Source organism: Vespa velutina, chromosome 9 (genome assembly GCF_912470025.1).
Source record: "Vespa velutina chromosome 9, iVesVel2.1, whole genome shotgun sequence".
In the NCBI taxonomy this organism is placed as follows: Eukaryota; Metazoa; Arthropoda; class Insecta; order Hymenoptera; family Vespidae; genus Vespa; species Vespa velutina.
Window position 1 is genome coordinate 1675001 of NC_062196.1, and position 25169 is coordinate 1700169.

Here is a 25169-nt window from a genome sequence, read left to right on the forward strand (position 1 = left end):
CTCTCTCATTCTCTCTCTCTCTCTCTCTTTTCTTCTATTTCTCTATCTATCTATCTATCTATCTATTTATCTATTTCTCTTTTTTTTTTTTTATCATCGTATAAATTCATTTTGACGCAGTTTAAAACGGCACAAACTCTACATTTGGTTTACGATGCATGCAATATTTCTAAAGCATATCCAAAAAGCGATTCGAAGACCATAAACCTGTTGAGTTGAACATAAATCGAAAATTTATTAACATGTTCCATATGAAAAGTTTTTCTACATTCGAGGTACGCCATTCGAAATTGATTTTATAGAGCGTTCCGTTCTAATATTTTTATTTTTTGTTTTATGACTCTTCTTTATTAAATCATAATTAGGACAAATAAATAATGTAACTTTTCATAAAATATAACATTTTTTACTGCAAATTCCTTACGATGTAAAATTAACTGAGATAGATATAATGATGAAAAGACATAATTGAGAAACTTAACTTTGAAGTATCTGAATTTGTCTCAAAGTACATTTATTCACTTTACCTACATCTTCTTTTCATTATCTTGTCTGTTATATTCTCGCTTAAAAGAAAGTTTTTATTTTAAACAACTTATAATCTAAATAAATGTTTCTAAATTAAATTTTATTTCAAAATATATTTAAAAAATCTTACGTAATATCGTTGACGAATTAAACAGAATTTTTATTAATTTTGGAGAAAATTATTAATTAAAATATTTTATTAAATATTAAAATATTTTATTTATTCTTTATTATTTCTTTATTTTATCATAACTACCTGATTATTTAGAACCATATTCAATTAATTTATAAACAAGTTTCAATGAGCCTACTTATTTTACTATCTATTTGTCGATATTTATAAAAGTCGAGTGTCGCTAGATATGGTTATCTCGTAAGTTGTTAAAAATATTCCACAAAAAAATATGAACGTGATCTCATAAATTGTAAAGAGCAGGCATTATAAAAAATCTCCTTTAGGTGATATATGTTCTCTGAACGAAAAGAATGTAATTCCAAGAGTTCAAAGAGTGTCAAGAGTTACTTTTTCGTAGCATAACAAAAGAATTACGCGATAGACTGATTTCTTTGTTGACTTTTTTTACAATTATTATATTTGAATAACGATGGATACATATATGTATCATAATGTATCGTAACATGTGGTACACTTTTTCTCATTTCTACGATTTCCAAATCTTTCCTGATATTTAATATTTTTAATTGATCTACCGGATGGATACACACACACACACATCAATATAATATCGATTTCAAATAAATTTTCGATATAATATCGAAATATAATATTGCAACTTTTCTAATAAATATCTTACATTGTTTTAATAATTTACAAAATTCCTCTATGATAACTTAAATTAATTTAATAATACCAGAGGGTTTATTCTTTTTTTTTTTTAATATTATTATTCAGTCATTACAGAGGGAATATCTTGAAGAAAGTAAAATTCATCTTCAAATGCTGAAAATTAGTCGTATATACACTCCACGATGCTTCTTACGAATTCATTGTGGAACTTTCTGAAATACGGAGACTGCTTGCTGCTACTTGCTGTATGATTTAAAAGAGTTCTGCAAAAGGATGCAAATTTTTGAATTTTTTGTCGTGGAGAAAGTTAGATGCTCGATCATACATATTACTTTTAATACATACTTCTTTTTTTGTATTTTTATTTTTATCCTGAATACGAATGAAAAATTGTTGATACGCTCGGTATTGTTTAATGACAAAATAATGTTGATATTAGTCATATTATGAATATGATTGCAAATAAAGGTAATTAAAACACCGTTTAGATCGTCCAAGTGATTATGTTCGATACGAGACGCAATTTTAATGATATCGAAGAGTTAGAGATTGATTGGCATATAACTTAAGCGAACATCAAGGAATTTCAAACATTTTTCGAGTTTGTCATAGCGCAACAGAAAGCTTTCTTCATCGATAAAAATTTTTGACATTCTTCACAAGTACCTTTCTACACACTTGTCCAGAACATTATAAAATAATCGAATTAAAGCGAATAAGTACGAAGAAATGGCAATATAGGTAAAAATTAAGTGAGAGGAAAATAATGTGAGAACAACCAATAGTGCCAGAATTTATCAAAATGGAATATTAGAAGATAATTTCATGAAACATTTTTTGCGGAAAGTATTTAAAATAAACGATGAAATTTTGTATTTCTTTTATCGCTTCAAATAATTTCAATTGCATCGATGTCATAATATACAAATATTTATATTTTGCATTTTTTTGTGCAATCAAAAATTAAAAACATTATGAGAATAAAAATACCGGTGTTGTTAAAACTAAAATTAATAGAATTTTTCGAGAATTGATTAATTGAATGCACAAATGTCTGTCGATAGGAAATTGAATATTTGTACAACTATTAAGTAAATGTAACACTTCGTGAAATAGTTGTATGTAAATATTCATTGAATGCAAATACGAGAGGAAGATAGACAGATAGAGAAAAAGAGAGAAGCTGGTTTGGTCGAACGATTATTCAATAGTGATAATTGTGATAAACGAATTACATTTTATCAGAATATCTGTGGATGTTTATTAAGTCCATACATTTTATCTTGTATTTTGAAAAAGAAAGAATATAAAAAAATTAAATATATATAGACAATTAGTGAAATTGAAGTAATTCGTATAATCCGTTTAAGTGAAATGAAAGACAAATTATTATAATACAAAAATAAAAAATTGAAATAACAATGTTTTTGTACGACATTTGTAAAATGTTAAATATCCTAGTATTGAGTGATCTATAAAAAGGAAAAAACTTTAGTAGTATTATTGAAGTTATAATAAGTAAAACAGTTTTTGTATATACATAATATAGATTGAAAACAAATATGATATTTACTTTAAATACAAACGCTCACGGAAAATGCAATAAAGAATAATATTCAAATAATAATATCCTTCTGAATATATATACATATTTATTTATTTATTTATCTATATACTGCTTTTATTTTAATATAAAACATATTAATTATATTTATTATATGTTGAATTTTCGAAACACATATACGTAATGTTTGTTTACGCGAGCCAAGCCTATAGAAATGAAATGAATATTTTTCTATTATTAAAATATTATATCTCATCGTATAAGTTTAATTCAAGATTGAGTCCTGTTGCGGTAAACAAGTTTTAGGATGGGACATATTTCGAAATAAAAATTATCTAGGAACGATAACGAGGTATATCTTCGCTTTCTGCACTTATAGATACATGGATAGGCTAAAAAGGATGAATATTATACGAATGGAGAGAAAGGGAGATAGTAAAAGAGGATGAGATTCTTGAAGCATCTGCAATTCATTTTCTTCTCTTTTTCCAAACTTCCGTCTCGTACTTGTATTACTACAAGTGAATAAGAGTAAGAGAGTAAAAGGGAGGAAAAGAGGTAGGAAGCATATGGAAATTCGCCGCAATTTGTCAGAATTTCAATGAAGTTTCAATCAGTTGAAGGTAATTTTAGTATGCCGTTGAATGCTGGATAACGAGAGAGAAAGAGAGGGGGAGGGGGGAGTGAGAAAGAGGGGAAAGAGAGGGAGAGGAAGGGAAGGACAGACAGATACAGAGAGAAAGAGAGTGAGAGAGTCCACCCATTGCTACTATGTTTCTGTTTATTGCTCTCTACCACACATAAACACATAGCACATAGAAATATACGAATATATGAGTGTATGTGGCTTAAAACGTAACGACCGCAGTTTTATCGATCCTGGTTGCTACATGCCACGCAGGAAAGAAATATTATTTTCAAGCGATGTATGTACGATAGCTCTCACGATACGCCCTCTTCGATCGATCGATCGTCTTGCATGACGTTCGATTATCTTTTGGAAAGATTATTGTTTATAATCATTTATAATAATTCATTTTATTATCGATATTGAAGAAAATCGTAAGGATATTTTTATAACTTTTTTTTCTTTATTTATCGTAATGTGTTAGATGGTGCGATTTGAATCAGATTCAAGTTAGATTCGGTTAAATTCATTTTAAATAAAGGAGAAATAATTTTTTTCTTGATTTCTTTTTATAGAACGACATATTCTCTACGGTTCTCTATCAACGAATGTGACGTCGTCGTTTTCGTCGATATGCTACCATCGAAACGAGATTTACTCTGGCCAATTTTATTTTCGTTACACATTCGTTCGCGTTCCTGAAGCGAGTTCCCTGGACAGATTTATGATCTCTTATTCGATCTTGAATCTCAAAAATTGTATATACGTGTAACAACTTATTTTCAAGATATTACTATCATCTAATTTGATTAAATTTGATAGGAGACATTTTTTGATTGATACAGTATTTTTGAATTTTTGAAAAAGGAATTGGAGGAACAATGAACAATTATTTTTTCATTCAAAATCAATCGAAGCAGTTATCTACTTGTCTCATAAAAAGGTTTGATTCGAAGTAAAAAGGGTCACGGCATCGATCATCGTCGATGTCTGGTGGTCAATAGCATTGATCTCGATAATACATTGTAATTTATTCACATTCTTTCTTTGTCTCTGTTGTTTTGGAGAAAAAAAGTAAATAGAAAAAAATGCAAACATTCTGAAAACATCAATATAAAGACGAGCACTGTTTTATAAATTTATCATCAATATTTTCAGAATAGACGAACATTTATAAGTGGAAAAAAACTGAAGAAACTTTTTATTAATATTTTTCTGACAAAATCACTTTAATGTCAATTTCAACAGATAAAATCCCTTTATGTATATTTTTCACAAAGGTAAGCTTTGCATATGATATTTATGCATGTATGTATTCGTGAATACATGTACATATGTATGTACCTATCTATGTATTTGCATCATGAGTCCACGATACAATACAATAACATAGTTACTTACAATCAGACACTTGGTGACTTGTATTGTTGTGTCATCTTTAGCGACTGTTTATCTATCTCCAGTACACAATCGTTCGTCGTACATCTCGGCGACATATAACAACACGAACATAAGTTACAGAGTTTCTACTTTCCACTCGTTATTCATTAACTTTCTGTTTTCTCTTATCGTTTATTATTACATTTACATTAATTGTATTATATTTTCTCTTAATAATAGATTTTCCTTATCGACTTTTTTACTTAAGAAAATTATATTATTCCGAAGAATAATAAACCTTCTTATTTAAATTATTCATATCTATATGTATGTGGATTTAATGTGTTGATGTTATTTTTTTTTGAAAAATATTTAATATTTTGATTGAATTTCTGTTGATATTGACTTAGAGCATCAGTCACATACCTATCGGAAGTATATGCTATCGGCTATGATATTGAATTGAATCTTTCGATCTTTCATTCGTTCACGTTGAAATACATTAGCATTTGCAAATGGGTATATCGTCAATATCGACTGCAAGGTTCCATTTACGTGGATCAATGCGCGTAAACTCGAAATTCCTCGCACGACCTGTTTACACGACGTTAGCTTTACGGTTTGCAGTTAACTTTATATTTATATATATATATATATATATATATATATATATATGTGTGTGTGTGTGTGTGTGTGTGTGTGGTGTACTCACATTCTTATACGTACATATAACAAAGAAGTTGAAGAAAGAAGAAAAGAAAGAGACTGGAGCGGGAAGTTTGCAAAGTATTTCGAAAAAAAATTTTTAGAACGGAAAAACGATTTTTTTGTTAATATCGAAAACCGGAAATAGAGAACATATAATTTGTTGAAGTGTGTAAGACGCCATTGTGTCATTATCGCCAATGAGTATGTGGGCGTGACAGAAAAACAAACGGAAGGGGTATTACTTGTACAAGTTTATTTCTCTCTCTCTCTCTTTTTCTCTCTCACTCTCTCTCTCTCTCTTTCTCTCTCTCTCTCTCTCTCTCTCTCTCTCTCTCCCTCTCTCTCTCCCTCTCTCTCTTTCTTCCTATCGTAAACAAAGGCTATAAATAAGTAAACAAATATTTGTCTTGTCAGTTATGAAAGATTATTAATAAAACTTTCATATGAATATGTTGTGAACGTTGCTATATTATATATATGTATATATATATATGTGTATATATATATATATATATATATATATATGTATATATATATAATTATTTAATTTGTTAATGTTTGTTTTATTTGTTAATATGTATTAAAAAAAATATTATACCTAAATATAATAATATATATTAATAAATACGCAATATATATTTGTATAAATACGTAAAATTGTAATACGAGTATATATATTTACGTATACCTTTAGTGTACGATAGATCAGGTAATGCAAAGTAAACGAATCTATGTATTCTACTCGATTTACATAATCATTCAAGTGCGGATTATAATTTAATAGAAATTATAAATGTTCAACGAATTTGAAACTGTCCTCTCGAGCAATAATTTACATGTTTAGAAACGTGAACAATGCAACGAATATTTCTATCTCATTATCGGAACCTATTATGCTATGTGTACGGTGCTAACATTAAAATTTAATATAAATGCACATTGACATATTTTAATCATATACGATTTTATCTCTGTCGTCTGTTGGTAGATTTTTAAATAAAAAAAACTTTTTAATGCCTCTTCAATATAATGGAACATTAACAAATATAACTGCATTGAATCTACTCAGAGTTTTAACTTTCTATTCTTTAATTTTCACAGCAAACGATATAAAAAGTTTTGATTTAATGATAAAAAACTATTTGTTGGCGCAGGTGTTGGGAGGATTAGGACGCAGGATGTCGAGCGGCGAGAAGGTTCAACCGGGCCTATCCATCGATCGCGCCGCTTTTATACTTCTACGAGTTAAAAAGGCTTTCAAGAAGAAGAAGCAACAGCGAAAAGAAAAGAGGTAGGTGATCTCCATTGAAATTTCTACATACATACTTGAAAGTGTTCTTTCTTCTTTTTTTTCTTTTCTTTTCTTTTTCTTTTTTTTTATATAGACGATTTCATTTTATTATTCATATTTAGGTTTCATATTTATATTTAAATTTCATATTGAAAAGTTAAAAAGTAAAGTCGAAATGAATTTAAAATTTATTTTTCTTTGTCGACTAAGAATTTGGAAAAATGCATTCGTGAATCAATTAATTTAGACAAATACGTATTGTAGCAAAATAATATAGGGCTGAAGGAGATCTCAAAAGTTCATATATTAGTACAATAACAAACAATTTTGATATATCGAAAGATATTTTCAATTCGTTATATAAATAATTTCTATCTCTTGCTTCAAATATTTAACTTACGAATGAATTTAGAAACATGCGCGCGCACTCACACATACGTATCTTGCAGTCAAAGAAAATCGACCGGTGGTTCTCGTTTAATCTAAGGGTCATCTTCGACAAGCTTCATTTAATTAAATAACTTCCTTTCTATAAACCTTATATATAGTTGTTTTTGTTATTCCGTTTATTTTTAGAATTGGAATAAACGAAAAAGAAAATCTCAACAAATTAATTATTTTTGTAAACTTTATTGGTGTGTTTTCTATATTACAATCGATATTTGATTAATGATTTGAAATGCATTCGAACAAAACTATACCACAAAGATTAACGATTTGAAATAATGTATTTTGTATACTGTTCAGGAAAGTTTATTTTTCTTTTTCTTTTCGAAGAAGGTCAAGAATAAATATCTTTAATTTAGTTACGAATCAGTGATAATTATCCAACGTGTAATGAAAAAGATTCTTCAAGAGAAAAAAGTCGAAAAAACTGTAGGAAAAAGAAGACGATTTAATTATAGCTAACATGGAGACGATGCAAAAATGTGAAGAAGGTCAGACTATTTCATCCTTTTCAATGAAGTTAGTTGGTGTAAGTAGGGGAAGCAAAAGAAGAAGAAGAAGAAGAAGAAAAAGAAGAAAAAGAAGAAGAAGAATTAGAATAGATTGGATGAGCTAATTCGATAGGCCGATTCGCGGCATTAGTTTTGAATCGAATTAACGTTGTCAGCCGCAAAATAATTTTCGATTATAGCCTCTGAGGTTTCCTGTTGCGAAAATTCAATAGTCGGCTTCGTTTGCCTCTGGCGAAATGCCTGAGATGAATCTCGATAACGATAATCCATAGACTTCGTACGTGTGGCGTCCATTTTGAATCCAACTTCACAAATTGTGCATTGACGAATGGGTCACGTAGCTTTTAACAACTTAAACTTCACTGCAAATAATTCTCGTTCGAACGTTTTTTTTCTCGTACCTTTTTTCTATTTTACTTTTTCCTCTTATCTCTCGTTTAGCCTTCTCTTCCATTTTTCTTCTTATCCCATCCCTTTTTCTCCTTCTCGTTCTTCTCACCAGACGTAACCTAAATTCGTTTGGATAGCTTCGATCGAAGGAGCCCGTACATTTCATTTTCTTTGAAATCGTCTAATCGGACTGTCTGCGAACTATTACTGCTCAGTAAATATTTATCGGGATCGAACGAATCGTTGAAAATGAACGAATATTTGTTGAAAAATCAAATGATTAAAAATACCATTAGAATAATTATTTATACATTTAGACGGTAAATTCCGTTAAAAAATTCAAACTTCAGAAACCACTTATATATTTTTTCCTTAGAATCTCCGAAACTCCTCCAATATTTAATATGTGTACCAATATATATTCGTTATGATTAATTTTTATCTGAAGGCATATATCAACGTTATCGTTAAATCAAAAAAGTTGGTAATGTCAAGTACTACCTATTATTACTTTTTTCCTGTGTAATATAGTTCATTATACGATATTAAATTTGGAACACTTGTTCCTGTTTAATTCTACCTCTTTGGTTTTCATACATATAGTTTACTTATTTAATAAAAAACTCGTACCACTTTACCTATTTTTCACAATTTCTAACTTATCTCATTAGACATAAATAGTTATACAGATCTAACAATAATGTTTCGTTAATATTTCTTTTCGAATTTGCGGTGCAACAATAGGAAGATATTAATTCTCGATATCCTATCAGATTTGTATCTTTACGATTGTGCGATTCTAACAGATAAAAATGTAACAGAATATTTTGAATTTAATTCCGTGTAATTCAACATTAGAACTCGATTTTGTAATATAAACTTAACTAAAAAATTATGAGTCGCGGAGTCACATTATAAAATATATAAACATATTTTTATGTTATTCTACTTTTTGATAAATTATTCGACTTTGAGAAAAAATTTATTCGATCATAAGACGGTAGTAAATTTTTTTTTTTATGAGCGACACAATTTTACATAAAAATCTTAAAAGAAAATAATAAATCTAATCCAAGTTTATTTAAATGGATGAATTTAACATTTTTGTTTTCTATCTCTATTAGTATAAGAAAGATCATCGTTATTCTCATTCATTTTGACGGATGGCCGTACAAATCCATTCTTGAATAAGAAATTCGTTTCTTTTTTAGAGAAGACTCTAGCATCTTACTATCTTGTATATGTTCTATCGCAAAGTTTCTTTCTTCTAGCTTGTCTTCGGTCTATACCCTCGTCACGTGAACAGTGACAGAGTATACTTACGAGAAATTGCGAAAATGATCGTCTCCTACAATTACTTTGCCACTTTCTTCTTGTATCGTTGACGTTTAACAGAAAAGTGAAAGAAAGAAGAAATAGTGAAAGAAAATTCTTTTAATGAAGTGACTGAAACACGATCACGTTTGTAAGACGAAACTGATTTTTTTAGTTTCGTGTTATATTCCAAATACTTCCTTTCTTTTTGTTTTCTAAAAAAGAAAAAAAGTAAAAGCTTTTTTTAAGAAATAAGTAATAGCTTTAGATAGAGATATGGAGTTGGATCGTGATAGAGTTGATGAAACGAGAGAGAGAGAGAGAGAGAGAGAGAGAGAGAGAGAGAGAGAGAGAGAGAGAGAGAGAGAGAGAGAGAGATATCATATGAAAATGTTTCATTTTGTATTGACGATCTATTTTTGGAAATGCATCTTTGTAGCGGAGAAAAATAAAAAGAGAAAGAGAGAGAGAGAGAGAGAGAGAGAGAGAGAGAGAGAGAGAGAGAGAGAGAGAGAGAGAGAGGGGGGAGAAATCCAAGTACCGTGGAATGCGTGATAAATTTAATGTGGTATGCCTCGTTTCTGATGGAGTAATTCTTGTTACGCTCGTAACAGTTTATTAACGTAAACGACCTACTGTAAACTAGAATTCCGTACCGAGTTTCTTTATTTCATTCGTTCTTTTCGAATCAGTAACTTTGCTCTCTCTCTCTCTCTCTCTCTCTCTTTCTCTCTCTCTTTCTCTCTTTCTCTCTGTCTATCTGTCTGTCTGTCTGTTTGTTTGTCTGTTTGTCTGTTTGTCTGTCTGTCTCTCTTTGTTTCTGTTTTTCTATTGATGTGATTTTTCATAGAACTCTATTTATCTTTTATTTTATCTTTTCCTTGTTTATAGAATAAACTGGCAATATAACAAAAAAAAAAAAAACAAAACAAAATATCATGATTTTTTATTTTTTTATGTCTTATTTTTTATTTCTCTTTCAGATAAGAAATTTGTATGCTAGTAAAATCTTTTTTGTTCAACGTTATATTCGATTAATCTTCGATATTGATCCATATACAAATAATTTTTGCAAAATTGTATGCGTTTTTTCTTCTTTTTTTTAAATTAAAGAAAGATCAAATATATTCGATGTTATTGAAAAACACGAATCAACTCCCAGTATTATTCACGCTTGCTTGGAAATTAATCCGTGTAATTATCATTATATTATTCCTGAAACCGTGGTAATCTATAGACACAGTTACAGTAGCATCATACATGTCGAACAATCGATTCTCTGGAGAATATGTTCTTGTGCTTTCCTCTCTGTCTCTCTGTCTTTCTCTCTCTCTCCCCCCTCCCTCTCCCCCCTCCATCTCCCCCCTCCCTCTCCCCCCTCCCTCTCCCCCCTCCCTCTCATCCCCTCTCTGTCTCTCTATCTTTCCCTCCTCGAGTTCATGAAGCTCTTTTAGCTCTGTTAACCCAAATTGTTACTAATTTCCAGATAACTTTGACTGAACTTACTAGTTTCGATTACATGTGGCAAAACACACTTAATTATGAGTCAAGGGATAAGTTTCTACGGTGAATTTGCCGGCATAACTAGCTACCAGCATACATTGCAAATTGATCAACTATGTACTGAAGAAATCAGTAATTACTCGCTCTTTCTTTATATATCTATATCTATGAATATGAATACATATAGATATAAAACTTGGTCATGCATAACAATTTTCAATGAAATAAATGGAACGTTTAATTGTCGAGAAAATAATTCTAAGTTGAGATAAATCGTGAAGACTTGATCGAAAGTTTAATGAATATACAGAGTTACATCAGAATTATAGATATGTAAATAAAATAAATATTCTTTATTGTCATTAAATATATGGAGGAAAGTTAAAAGTATTGTATTATCTTAGCTCGTATCATTGGAGCATCGTTAAATAAACTATAATGTTTCGAACGATGTTCCATCAAATTTTATCGTATATTTCTATTTATCTTCAGATCTTATACTTCTAAATTTAATATCTTTTGTGTTTTACTTTATCTATTTTAGATCGCGAATGTGTATATTAAAAGATTCAAAGAAAGAAATAATTTAGAGATGAGATGAAAGGATCATATACGACCGTTTGTTTTATGATCTCTTATTATTATTCTTTTTCAAAGGAGATTTCGATAAGTATAATCTTACCAAGTATGTCAGGTATAAATATAAATAATATTTGTGGGAAAGTTTCATTATCATTTCACTTATTTCTCGTATCATACAATATAATGGATAAATAAAATTTTCGAAAATGATTAATAGTAATACAAATCTTTCCGGCTTATTCGTCGTTTCGTTCGACTTTTAAAAATAATATTTATTTTGCACATTTTTAAATAAGAAATATTTATAATTTTTTCAGATACTTATAATTTTTTTTTTATAAAAAGCAAACTTTTATTGCGTTTAATCTAACGATCTTAGTATTATAGACTTTTCCATTACAAGAGTTTGCCTGTTTTCTCGATTATTTTTCCGCAATTTCTATCTTAATTACGTAAATGAACATTTTCTCTTATAATAGGCAGAATAATCTCATAAAAGATATTCTTATTCTTCGAAGAAAAAGTAATCGTTTTATAGTTTGTAAACATTATAATATATATACCTACGTGTTTAAGGGTGTCGTGAAGTCAACGAATTTCTCGGAGAAAATGATAGGCAATTAAATGTATAAGTATTTAAATAATCCATGGTAAACAATTTTCCGGTTGTTTGATAACGTGACAAGAGATGGATCGAGGAGGAATTTTCGAGATGTGTGTGTGTGTGTGTCTTGGTGTGTGAATATATGTCGGAAGGCATAAATAAAGTGAAAGAAGATATAACTCGCGCGTGGATATAACGTTTTCGATGAATATTCATCGTCGACTTCGTTCCTTTTACAGACTAATAACTTATCTCTCATTCTCTCTCTCTCTCTCTCTCTCTCTCTCTCTTTCTCTCTCTCTCTCTCTCTCTCTCTCTCTCTCTCTCTCTCTCTTTCTCTCTACGTTGAATTATGTAGCGAAGATATGTCTCTGAAATCGTGAAAATCAAGAGAAGAGAGAGAAAGAGGGATGATTTTCTTAATCGATTCCGACAGATCGTAAAAGATTTTTAACGAAAATCTAACTATCTGGCTATAAATAATCGAAAATCAGGATGATTTCTTTTTTTTTTTTTTTTGTAAAACTCTATATGTGTGATCAAATATTTGGTTAGTAAAATACTATACAAAATTACGGTAATGAAATTCAATATATGAATGGTATAAATATCTTTCGTATTACACAGTTAGTTATCGCTATTTATTAAGTAATAAATAAATTATAATATTTAACGAGAAATGTAGTTTTCTATTTTTATTTCATTTTTATCAAAGAGAACTATTGAAAAGCAATGAGATTAACATTAAATCGAAATAAATTAAGATTAGTGTATACATAGCAAGCAAATGATTAGTAAAATTATTTTGATCATTTCCTATTTTTTAATTTAACAATTTTAGGTTGAGATACTTACAGACAACAACGAAAACCGATAGAGAGAAGAAAACCCTGAAGATTGTTTGAAATTCTTGAAAATTAATTGTCCGCACTTGAATTTAAAATCGCTGACATTAGGTGTACCTTTTAGTACTTCTTTTCCGATCGATTAGCAATCTCACAAGGAAAAAAAGTAATAAAAAAGTAATACGAAATAAGCATAGCGATTAAGGGTATTAAAATAATATAAAAAAAAAAAAAAAAAAAAAAAAAAAACAAGAGAAAAAATAAATGTTTGTTTGATTTGTCGTGTTTTATTTCTAGATGTATTAATTTGATAGTGGTATGAAATGAATGAATAACAAAAAGTAAATTTAAATAGAAATGCATTCTTGGATATCTAGAAATAAAAATGCATTACATCGATGTATTATGCATGCTTGATTTATATTCGTACGTGGATGTTATTTTTACGAAACGAATGAGATACCGGGTTGTTATACTTCCTTACAAGTGAACTAGTTGAAGCTTTACGAGTTAAGATTGCGCATGCGTTGTATCCATATAAGAGAATGTACGTACACATGCATCTACATATGTATGGAAGCATATATATTGTATATACGTGTCGAAGAGTATACACGGTGAAGCTGGCAGGTACATACATACATACCTACATACATACATACATACATACATACATACATACATACATACATACATACATACACACACACATATATATATATATATATATATATATATATATATATATATATATATATATACATACACACACACACGCGTGTAAGCTCTCTGGATCTCTGTCACGCTTCGTTGAATACTGTGGATACACCATTCTGGTTAGTACACATATGGTATTCGATGTGTCCACAGAAGCACTTACATTCTAGCCAGAATTTCTGCAATTAACTGGGATTCGTACGCTTAGAGGAAACTGACGAATAAATAAGAGAGGGAATGCATTTTTATCAAGAACGAAAGATAAAAGTTAATTAATTTACAAGACTGAAGTCATATTTGTATGAAGTTCCGTACAATAGAATGAACATGGTAATTACTATGAATGTAATTAAATGCAAGATTATGAAAACTGCGAAAGATTGATAATTAAATGAAATAATTATTTCTTTTTTGCATCACTCTAATAAATTGATTCGAATTTTCATGGTATATGTAAATTCTTTCTAAATAATTAATAAACGATAATTTATATTGATAATTATCAGTATACGGTTTTAATAAATATATAAAAATCGATTTGTGTAACGTTGAATAATTGATTGATATAAAAAGAATAGTCTTATCTATTTTTACATCGTTACAGTAGTTCTAATAACAAATCATTATCACATTAGGATTAAAATACCAACTGGGGACTAAGAAAAGCAAAGGCACGGAAAACGTACATAAATATTCATCATTGAAACCGAGAAACCTTCCGTTACATTCTACCATAAATGTCCGAATTATTTTCTACCAATCCCTTCGGACGTATTCCTGAAATCATGCTATTCTTATTCTTTCTCTTTCGTACTTCTATCAAGACAAGCAAGGAAACAAATTTCCATTTAACTTCGAAGACGTGAGTAATAGAATAGTACACGATTACACACGGCATTAAGAACGAAAGAGTTTTCAATATATTATTCTCTATCGATTTTCGATAGAGAAAAAAAAATAAACGAAAAAAAAACCTTCAATTAGCGAAATAAGAAGGAGAAAACTTTATCTCTTTTTTATATTTTCTCGTTTAATAATTCAGTATTCGAATATTAACTCTATTAAATCTTTTTACGTTAAATCTTTATTCATGAGAAAATATTATCTTTCGACTTGACAATATGAAACATGTATATATATATGTTAACGTGCACTTTATTTTTATCAAAAATTTGAGAAGTTCGCGAATAATAAGAAAAGATCCTTCTCCAGATATTCAAAACTATTATACATGTATGTATATATGTTAAATAATGTTAAAGAATACCCAAATACAATATATCATTTATATACCGTCTTTTATTATACTTTGTACTTTTGTATTTTTGTCTCGTATAATTCAACGTTATAGGGGATAGCTTTACTTCTTCTTTGTTTTTATGTCTCTAGATATGAGAAAAGTTATTGGTCAGAAAAGATCCATGGGTTAGAAAATGATATCTATTGATGATAATAATTTATTATATCATGGTATAGCTAGTATCATTACGTTAAACGTTTTACGTTCGACATAATGCTTTCTTGAACATTGCGTTTGTCATGTATGCAGCATCCGTGTTAATTTTACATCTTCGACCGAGATATCGATTTTCCTATTATGTAAGCAACCTTACACCATATTCTCGGTAGTAACGACGGCTGCATCGTATTATTTAGAAATTGATCGAGGCAATCCCTCTTTATCTTTAAAATCGTGAAGCGAAGTAAAAATTCATTTATCGTTGGATTACTTTTATAATCGTCATGAAATTAAGTTAACGACACGAACAAATGGAAAGAAGAGTCAACATTTACCAAGCTTCTCTTCTAACGAGCTGAGAAACTTATCGGAGATCTTAGTAACGAAAGTTATCTGCTGGTTTATTCGTTTCATAGTCGCAATTAACGAACAAAATGGTACTTTCGTACTATCGAATTTTAATTATCTTTTCTTTTTTCTTTTCTTTTTATCATCCGAGAATCAAATTTTCAAGTTCTTTCTTTTTCTTTTTTCTTTTTATTACAGAAGAGAGGACTTCACGAATATTCTCAAGCGTAAAGTGTAATTTTCCGGAAAAATGTTTCAACAAAAAATCATATCTTATCGACTTTCATTTTTAAATTTTTGACACTCGGCGGAAACACCGATAATATACACCACGGAACAAGTGAAGATCAACTATAGTTATAGTTGGTTACTAATGGCTATAGTTCGATATGCTTTTCACGCGATAAGCAATAACTGTCGCTTGTATCATTGACGACTTTCCCAATATTAACAGAGCAAACTATAATTCAACAAACATTTATAATTCTACGAACATCTCCATCTAAACCTGAACTAACTTGCAACTCTATACATTTTAGGAAATCACAGTTTATAATGAGATAGAATAATTTGCTAACGAACCAAAAGAAGGAGTACAAACATTTCATCATTGGTATATTAACGTAATGCGTTTCGAATTTTAGTTTATATTAAATTTAAATTTAAATGAATAAATTTATAAATTAACGATGTCTAATTCTTAATAGATTCTACATTATCAAAATTTGTGATCGATAGACAACGCTATAGGAAATTTTGAAAAGTTGATATAAATTTCATCCTAGATAATAGATAACTTATTTAATTTATTATTCGTTATATATATATATATACTGTTTATTTATTTATTTATTTATTTAGCAATCTAGAAGAGAATCTGTTCGATCAATTTTTTATTATATATATCTATATATAATAAAATATATTTATATATAATACCTATTATATATATATCTATTACATAATTCTTAGATATAAAATTATGATATTGTATTAAAAATGAACATTTTATAAGACATGATGTTATATAAATATAATAAAGTAGATACGAAAATAAAAGAAAGAAAGTAACAAAGATGTTGCAAAAACGTAAAAAAAGAAAAGGAAGTATAAAAGGAAAAGATACCCTTTGAAACGAGTATATAGCTTTCAAGAGATGTCGTAAAAAATTTACTGAAGGATGGTAGCCTCCACTTGGTGCGAAAATGATCCATAGCAAGAGTCTATAATCCTAGTGAATCACTTTTTTCAACGTTTCTTACCAAATGCATGATCACGATCGATCAATACAATGTAATATCGAGTTGAAAAATCGTAGGCGGAAATCATGAGTTACGATAAGATGTATCACGTAGAGTGAGCTTTTATCTTACTCTTTTTCTTTCATGTTGCTTTTCCTTTTTCCAAAGTTACATGGAATATAGGCGAGGTCGACATCGACAAATGGTATTGGATGTAGATATATCATACATCGGATGTATTATACTTTTGCACCAGTTGTGTTGTTTCTGTCTCTGTCCACTTCATCAATGCCATTAAATCGGAGAATTTTAGATCAACGTGTTAATAAATATCGATCTTATCGATCGAAAATAATACATAGATTAACACAATCAAAGGATATTTATTACGAATGAAATCGATACGTTTGTAAGATATTAAAAAAGTATTGTGTAAATACAATGATATATTTTTATACAACTTTTAACAACGTTATTGTTAAAAGTATTACAGAGACGTTTATACATGAGTGAGATTGTAAAGTGATGGATATTCCCACATTTTGTGAATTGTAAAATCGAATGATGGTCGAACCTTCAATGGACAGTATCCGGAATCCAAGTGTATTAGACTATGTATTATAAGTATCTACATACATACATACATATATATATATATATATATATATATATATATATACACACACATACACACATATATATATATATACATATATATATATATACGTATGTACATCGATCGATTGGACGTTTCACGTAGCGAGTTTATGAAGGAACAATTTACGGAATTGTAGCTCTTCTAGATATGTACTTTGCTATGCTGACTTTACTATTCATAAGATCGTCGTTTTATACGATCACATGGTACCATAAAAGAGCACAAAAATTAAAAAAAGAGATGTCTCTATTCGAATTGACCATCAAGCTTATGCGAAGAAAATGTAATTAGAATGAAAGATTCCTTGAATTATGTATCCCATTTCTTTTTTGTGATAAAGCATCGTACGCAAATATTAATTAAATTTCATACTGGCTCTCTCAGGACATTTTAATTAAATTCTCCAATCGAACTAGTTATAATACGGATCGATAGTGATTTTAATATGACTATCGCTTGTATGATTCGACGATCTTTCGAGTTTTATGTATCTATAGAGAAATGAACATACGCTTAATGAAGTGGATGCGTGATAAGAGAAAATGGATAGACCTATGGTGCTTGAACGAGCGCTATTTAATTGTCAGTTTGGTGATTTGACTTCTTTCTCTCTTTCTTGCTATTTATTTTAATCATTCTCCGTGCTTGTACGTAGAATTATGTGAGATTTGGAAAAAGAAAAAATTTATTTTCAAAATAATTTTCTTTAAAAAATTTGAAATCTCGATTAACATTGAAATAAAAAATTTATGTTCACTCGTTATTTTTCATAATTTACAGCCAATTCTATTACATTATTTATATCATTTTAATCGTTCATCAATAGTTATATAATCCATTTTCAGATATATAGTTACTAATTAGAGTTACATAAGCTCGTATATGAAGAAGACACGCGTAGATACATTACGTGAAGATATTAATTGATGTTCTAAAGTCTTTACTCGACAGAGCATACATGTTAATGGAGTTCTACTTACGACACTATTTTTAATGGCTATATCGTCGTGGGTAGAACTCTATTAACCCTTTGCAATCCAGGACAACTAACGTTGCAGCATTCTTTGTGATCTTACGAATACGATAAATTCAAATGTTATCGAGTCTATCTCATATGTATATTATATCGTGATTATAAAATTATTTTTGAAAATTTGTGATCGATCAAATTTAATGGATATTTAATTATAACATTTGTATAATTGAAATTGTACATTTAAATTGTTAACAGAAGTCAGGAAAATTTTTTTAATTGTCTACTTGTTTAATTTTTTTAATTATTTCTTTTCTTTTTAAAATGTAAAAAATCATTTGCTCTTTGTACTTACGTCATATCATATAATTGTCCAAGTTGACTGTTACGGTTAATACTTATGTCATAAATACATATCATAATACTTATACTGTTGATGGATTTAAAGAAATCTTAGCCATAAGTACGTATAACCGTGAAATAACGTGTAGCATGCGTGGGCTTTCTATCCTTTGACGTTTCGAAGCTCTTGTAAAGCGAACCTTCGACTATCGTAAACAGACCGGTAACAGTGAGAATATACAATGTGGGTGCTTTGATCTAGGGATCATTGTCGTGAGAGTAACACGACAATGATAATACAGACAATAAAATGTACGTTGCGTTAAGAAAAATCGTTTAGAGTTTTTTATTCATCTATTTGGATCATTACTAATGCGATTAAAATTTCTTGAAACATATAATATATATCTTTCTTTATTCTCTCATCTTTTTCTTATAAGATTAGGATATTAAACGTGTGACATATAATTTGATTAGATCAATATTTAATTGGTTTACTTATACAAATTGAATTATATAATGATGATTGTTTTAGAATTAGAAAATGACATAGATCAGATAGAAATATATTTCAAACAGAGTAAAAAGAAATTTTCAGAGCAAATAAAAAAAAAAAAAAGAGAAGAAAATGAAAAGTTTCCAAGTAATTTTCGAACTAATTGCGATTCATCCTTCTATTTAAATATTATACTGGAAAATAACGCCTACGATAAGGTAAAAAAATATAAAATTCTTGTTCTTAACGCGCAAGTCCTTGATAATGGTAAGTCGAGAAATCCCCTCGTGTACTACACTTGTAAGCGGTCATTTAAGTTTTACTTTGAAGTTTTTATCAAAGGAACCTATTCTCTGGTGCCATTATATTACCAACAAAGAAAATTTTTGTTTCATACTCGGTCCTGAATTTAATGAAGAAGGTTTTACTCTACAGTTTACGATTGAACTGAGATTTTAAATATGTGAACTTTTTAAAGAACTTTTCAATTGTCGAAAAGATTTCAATTGCCAGAACAAAGTAAGAGATTTCAACAAATACATGCTTTTTGAAAATTATTTTTAAATAAGAATGATTAACTTGTTGTGCTTATTAGTTTAGAAAACTTTTCTTTAAACATCTTGTTAATAAATATTTATATATATATATATATATAATGTTTATTATTAAATATTAATAGGGAATCATACCCCTAATAAAATCTAAAAATAAAGTTGACAAAAATAAAAACATTTTTTATATTAACTTTATTAAGAGACAAAATCTTATTTTGTATTATTGTTAAAGAAAATTATTCGCTCATTTATGGATATTATTTTATCAAACTGTTTTCTATTATAGAAATATATTCAATAACCTATTATACAATAGATTTTCTATTTAATTTTTTCAACGTATAGACTATGAATATTAATGAAGCGTTTTGATATTATTATCACATTTCTCGTTTAGCTTTTATACTAATTTATTTTACAAACATATTGTGTAGGAATGTATTAAATATTGGATTTGAAAAAGAAATGCTTTACATATTGCAATTATTACGAATTAAAGTTGAAAATTTTCGACGCCGATTTTTTTCTGGATAATCTTTTTTATTCCGAACAAAATTTTGTTATATTATATTAGAGAAAAACAAAGTCTTATAGTTCGTATTAAATTGGTTCTGTTTTTTTCTTTTCTTGTTTTTAGAAAATTGATGATTGAATTTTTCAATGAAATTATGCGATTCGTTCATTATATATAATTGGATTTATAAATTTTATCGAACGTTTAGTGATTGTATTCTTCTATTTCCTCATTATCTTCTATTTCCTCATATTTCACCATTAACAACTTTCAAGGACCATCACGATTGTCAGTAGCATTTGCCAAAAACTTTTTTCAGATCTTTTGGGTTTTACTTTCACCCTTAGTAGTTCAGTTTTTTTATTAGGGACTGAAGTAAAGACTGTAGGTCTCTAAAAAGAAAGAAGAAAACCATACAGAGGGGTAACGCAATAAATTGTCTTCAAGTCGAAAACTGTGATGGTGGTAGTACGTTGCCATTAGCCAAATAACTTTTTTAACTTAAAATGAAAACTTTTAATTCAAATGCGGAAGATTTATTCTCACGTCTCGACGAAATTTATCTTTTAAACTGTCAAAGTCACATAAGTGAAATCGATAATAATCTCACGTATGCTGAGTCTCATGTATGTTAGTAATAATTAAAATGTAGTGAGTGTTTCTTGCAATTAACAGAAGCCCTCCGATTTACACACGAATAATTTTCCTTTGATTTTATATTTCATCGAGATATATACAATACGATTTAAAATTTCATCCTGTACATATGCATACATATAGAATCAACTTTAAAATTTCATGTTATAGTACTAATGAAGAAGAAACAGTTAATAATATATATATATATATATATATATATATATATATATATATATACACATATATATATACATATATATATATATAGATTCCTGGCGAGTTATTTGCGAATATATTAGGTGGGCCGAAAAGTAATGTCGTTTCTGCGCATGTCGATATTTGATTGTGATTAAAAATAAAAACTTGTTAAAAATTTATTCGTTTGAATTTAATTTAAGAAAGCGACATTACTTTCCGGTCCCCCTAATATTACAAATCGAAGTTTTATCAGTCATTATTATAACGATTATTGTCTTTATACGAAAACTTTTTCAAATAATTATAATGCTTTTTCGTTTGATAAGTTTTCGCAAATCGCTCAATACGAATTTCTGAATGAATTCTTAATCATTCAAAGTTTTCAGACGATCTTGTTTGATAATTAAGACAGATAAAACTTGAATATTATTTTCGACTAATTATATTTTTGGGGATAACTTTTTAAGGACAATACTCAAGTATTTAAATTATATTTATATCTTAGTAATAATTATTCTCATAGTTGATTGAAAATCCATTTAAAAAATGAACTTTCTTGCTAATATTTCTTCGGCAAAATTAACAAATTTTGACAATAAGAAAAAAATAGACATAGTCTTTGTCGAAAGAAGTCGAGTGTAACATTTTCGATTAGTTTCGTAGGTAGGCTCACAAAAATTAATGGGGTGAACTTCAATCGGCTCGTTTTATTTTTATTTTTTTTTTTTTTTTTTTAATTAATATTCATCAAACAATTTTACAGTAGAGAAAATCTTGATCGTAAGTTTTTTTGCTCGCGTAAATTCGCACGTTTGTCCTTGACATAGAGAATAACGAAAAAAAAGAAGAAAAAAGAGAAATGAAGTCAAACAAATCGCAACGCGAAACGTATATATATATATATATATATATATATATATATATATATATATATATACATGTATTTTCATACATTCACACATACATACGTATATGTATATATACAAAAGCTGAGTTAAAGTCTACCTACATAAGTATATATGTATGTATACATCTAACGGGTGACCTACTTTTCCGACGTATCGCATCGCACTTTTACACTGCTTTATTCGCATGAGGACTCTTCGTCACGTAGGCTTAATGAAACGGTACGGGGCCGAATCACCACCGAACTTTCAATCTATTTGACGAGTCGGATATCTTGCGAGCCTCTCGTACTTTCAAATTCCAACTCAAAATTCCTTCTATAGAAATATCTCCCTTTCGCGAAACGTTACGTAACAACAATAAACGAATTTTTCAAATAAAATCATAACTACGATGTATTTTCTAATTTTGATAACGAGAGAACGAGAGCTCTTTTTCTTTTTTTCTCTTTTTTTTTTTTGTCTAATTAGTACATGAAAAATGCAAAAATTATTAAAATTAACGCAATGATATATTATAGTTATATACTATTTTGTTGATGTGAAGTTTATTGTGATATATGAAAGTTAATATAAAATTGGACTAGAAAATGTTTGAAATTTTATGTGTCAACTTTTTTGTTTTTTAATATAACTCTTTTCTTTCTTTTTGAAGTATAAATATCCATATAGGTATATGTAGATTGGAATATTATTAAATACCAATAGTTTGATGGAACAATTGTAAAGGTAAAGATTTTATGAAATATTTGGATGAAATGGAGATCTTGCGTACGAAAATGAGAAACGACAAATTCGATTGATGGTTCCAATTTTCTCAATTCTAATCCAATCGTGTCGAGCAGCAAGTGAATAGGAAAATTGCGAAAATTCCTTTTGGCGACGTACGTCTATTTCTTGCGCGTTAGGAGAACGATCAAGACGCAATGGTGCCGAATATTTTTTCGTCTGATTGCGTCATTTTTTTTAAATCTTCCTTTCCTATCGATTATCTTGTACTTCACTGAAATGGAGTGTTAAAAAAGAAATTGAATGTAACGGAGGTGGGAAGAAAAAAAAAAAAGAAAAAAAATGAACGTTGGAAGAAGAGGGACTAAATGTCGAGAAACTTTCTTCTTCTTACATTTCCGGCGAAGAAAATTCTCGATCCTTTTAGCTCGTTGGATTATCCTGTCACACGCAAAATATCGTCGATGTGTTACCTTCGCTATTTTTCTCGCTTTCATAAAGTTTCTGCGGAAGCGAGGCATGAAATTGCAAGAAACGTAGAGATTCTTCTACGCCGAGTAACGAATGAGTAGATACTCATCATCATCGTATTTCTACTTACTTATTTTACTACTTTTCATCTTATATTTCTTCCATTAAAACGAAAACAAAAGCATTACCTTCTTTTTTCTTTTTCCTTTTCTTTTTTTTCTAAAAAGATTCATTTCTTTCTGGCGAACGTAGAACGTAAAACCTTGCGGGTCTATTAAACTCATAATTATTTAAGTTTAAAATTTAACTTGAAAAGTTTGTTTTTCCTTTTTTTTTTTTTATCAATATCACAATCATATTTTATATATTTTTCTAATAAGTCCTAACAGTCCAATAGCAATACGAATACTTATAATCATTGTTTATTCGAGTTTCTTGTCCTTTCAAAAATCCAAGTTCTTTCAAATTATCTATCCAATAAAATTGAACGACTTCGGAATTGTTGTTATTAGGGTATCTTATTGCTGAATTTCCTTCGGTCGAGTTGGCAAAGTTTCTCATCTACAAATGCGTACGAGAGAACACATACGCATATATTCATGTGAGTAAACTGATGTGAGCGTACGTGTTTGCGTTTTCGAGAGACCATTCATTTTCTTGAGATACTCCTATAGCCTTCTCTTCTCTCCTCTCTCTACCCTTTCCTTTCAAAAGATTTCAAACTGGAAGGGTCTTCCGATACTAAGCTATTGAATAAGGTAGAACGACCTCACTTTTTCTTTCTGTGTCTTCTTAAAAGTTTTTCTCACCGTGTTAGGTCAATAAACTCACAAATGTGCTAACCTTTTTCAATTCTTCCAAGTTTACAGATTGGAAAAGTGTAAACGTACGATTTAAATCTCATAACAATTTGTTCATTTAATAAGGAAACTTAAACATAATGATCGCAAATTGTTTCCGCAATGGTTTTTTCTTTGTTTTTTAAACATTTCTTCATAAATTTTTAATACTAACTTTTCTTTCTAAATTTTTAAAACCTCGTACCTATGATATTCAAGAGACGTCTGTTTTATAATTCGATGTAAAAATGAGATTATAATCACTTCGATCGATTTGCAATACTTTCGAGTTTCGATCGTAATAACTATGTTTACTTTCTTTCCAAATATATAGTAGTTTAATTTGTAATTTGAAATTGTTGCTTCACTTAATTTTATTTCATTTTTATTTACATATATATATATATATATATATATATATATATATATACATAGCGAATAAGAAAATGATTTATATATCTTGAAACGAAAATCGATTGAGATAAAAGAGTAATGTTTTGAAGAGGAAAAGGGCAATGCGAGACGTGACGTTACCTATGTATATTTTGCATTTCAAACGGAAGAATAAAAACAAAGAGACGAAGAGGAATGAAAAGAGAAGAAGAAAGAAGGACTCTTATCATTTCTGGAATGTCGCCAGTATCGTAACATGGTGACTCGTTTGATGTGTTGGTAAGCAGCACGTTGAGAGCTGAGTGACCTTCATAATAGATTGCAACTTATTGAAGCTTTATAAAGTTCTATTTCTCCCTCCTTCTTTCTCTTTCTCTCTTTCTTTTTTTCTTTTTCTCTCTTTCTCGTACTCTATCTCTCTTTTTTTCTAGCTTTGTCGTAGAATCTGTCATTCTTCAAAGAAAAGAATAAAAAAATAAGACGACAAACATTTGAGATTTAAAACCACTCTTAATTTTATTTTCTTGTTTTAATTAAAATAATTTCTACCTTTTGATACCGAAATTTAAATTATTTGCCTTTCCCATTG

The 25169-nt window shown here is 28.9% G+C and overlaps 1 protein-coding gene across 4 annotated transcripts in view; it reads left to right on the forward strand.

The window, feature by feature from the left end:
* Positions 1 to 25169, forward strand: part of LOC124951582 — a 95316-nt gene that overhangs the window by 17367 nt on the left and 52780 nt on the right. For all 4 annotated transcript variants that reach the window (XM_047500189.1, XM_047500191.1, XM_047500193.1 and 1 more), the window contains one exon: positions 6771 to 6907. In XM_047500189.1, the coding sequence (XP_047356145.1) occupies positions 6771 to 6907 (137 nt within the window). The remainder of the gene's footprint in view (positions 1 to 6770; positions 6908 to 25169) is intronic.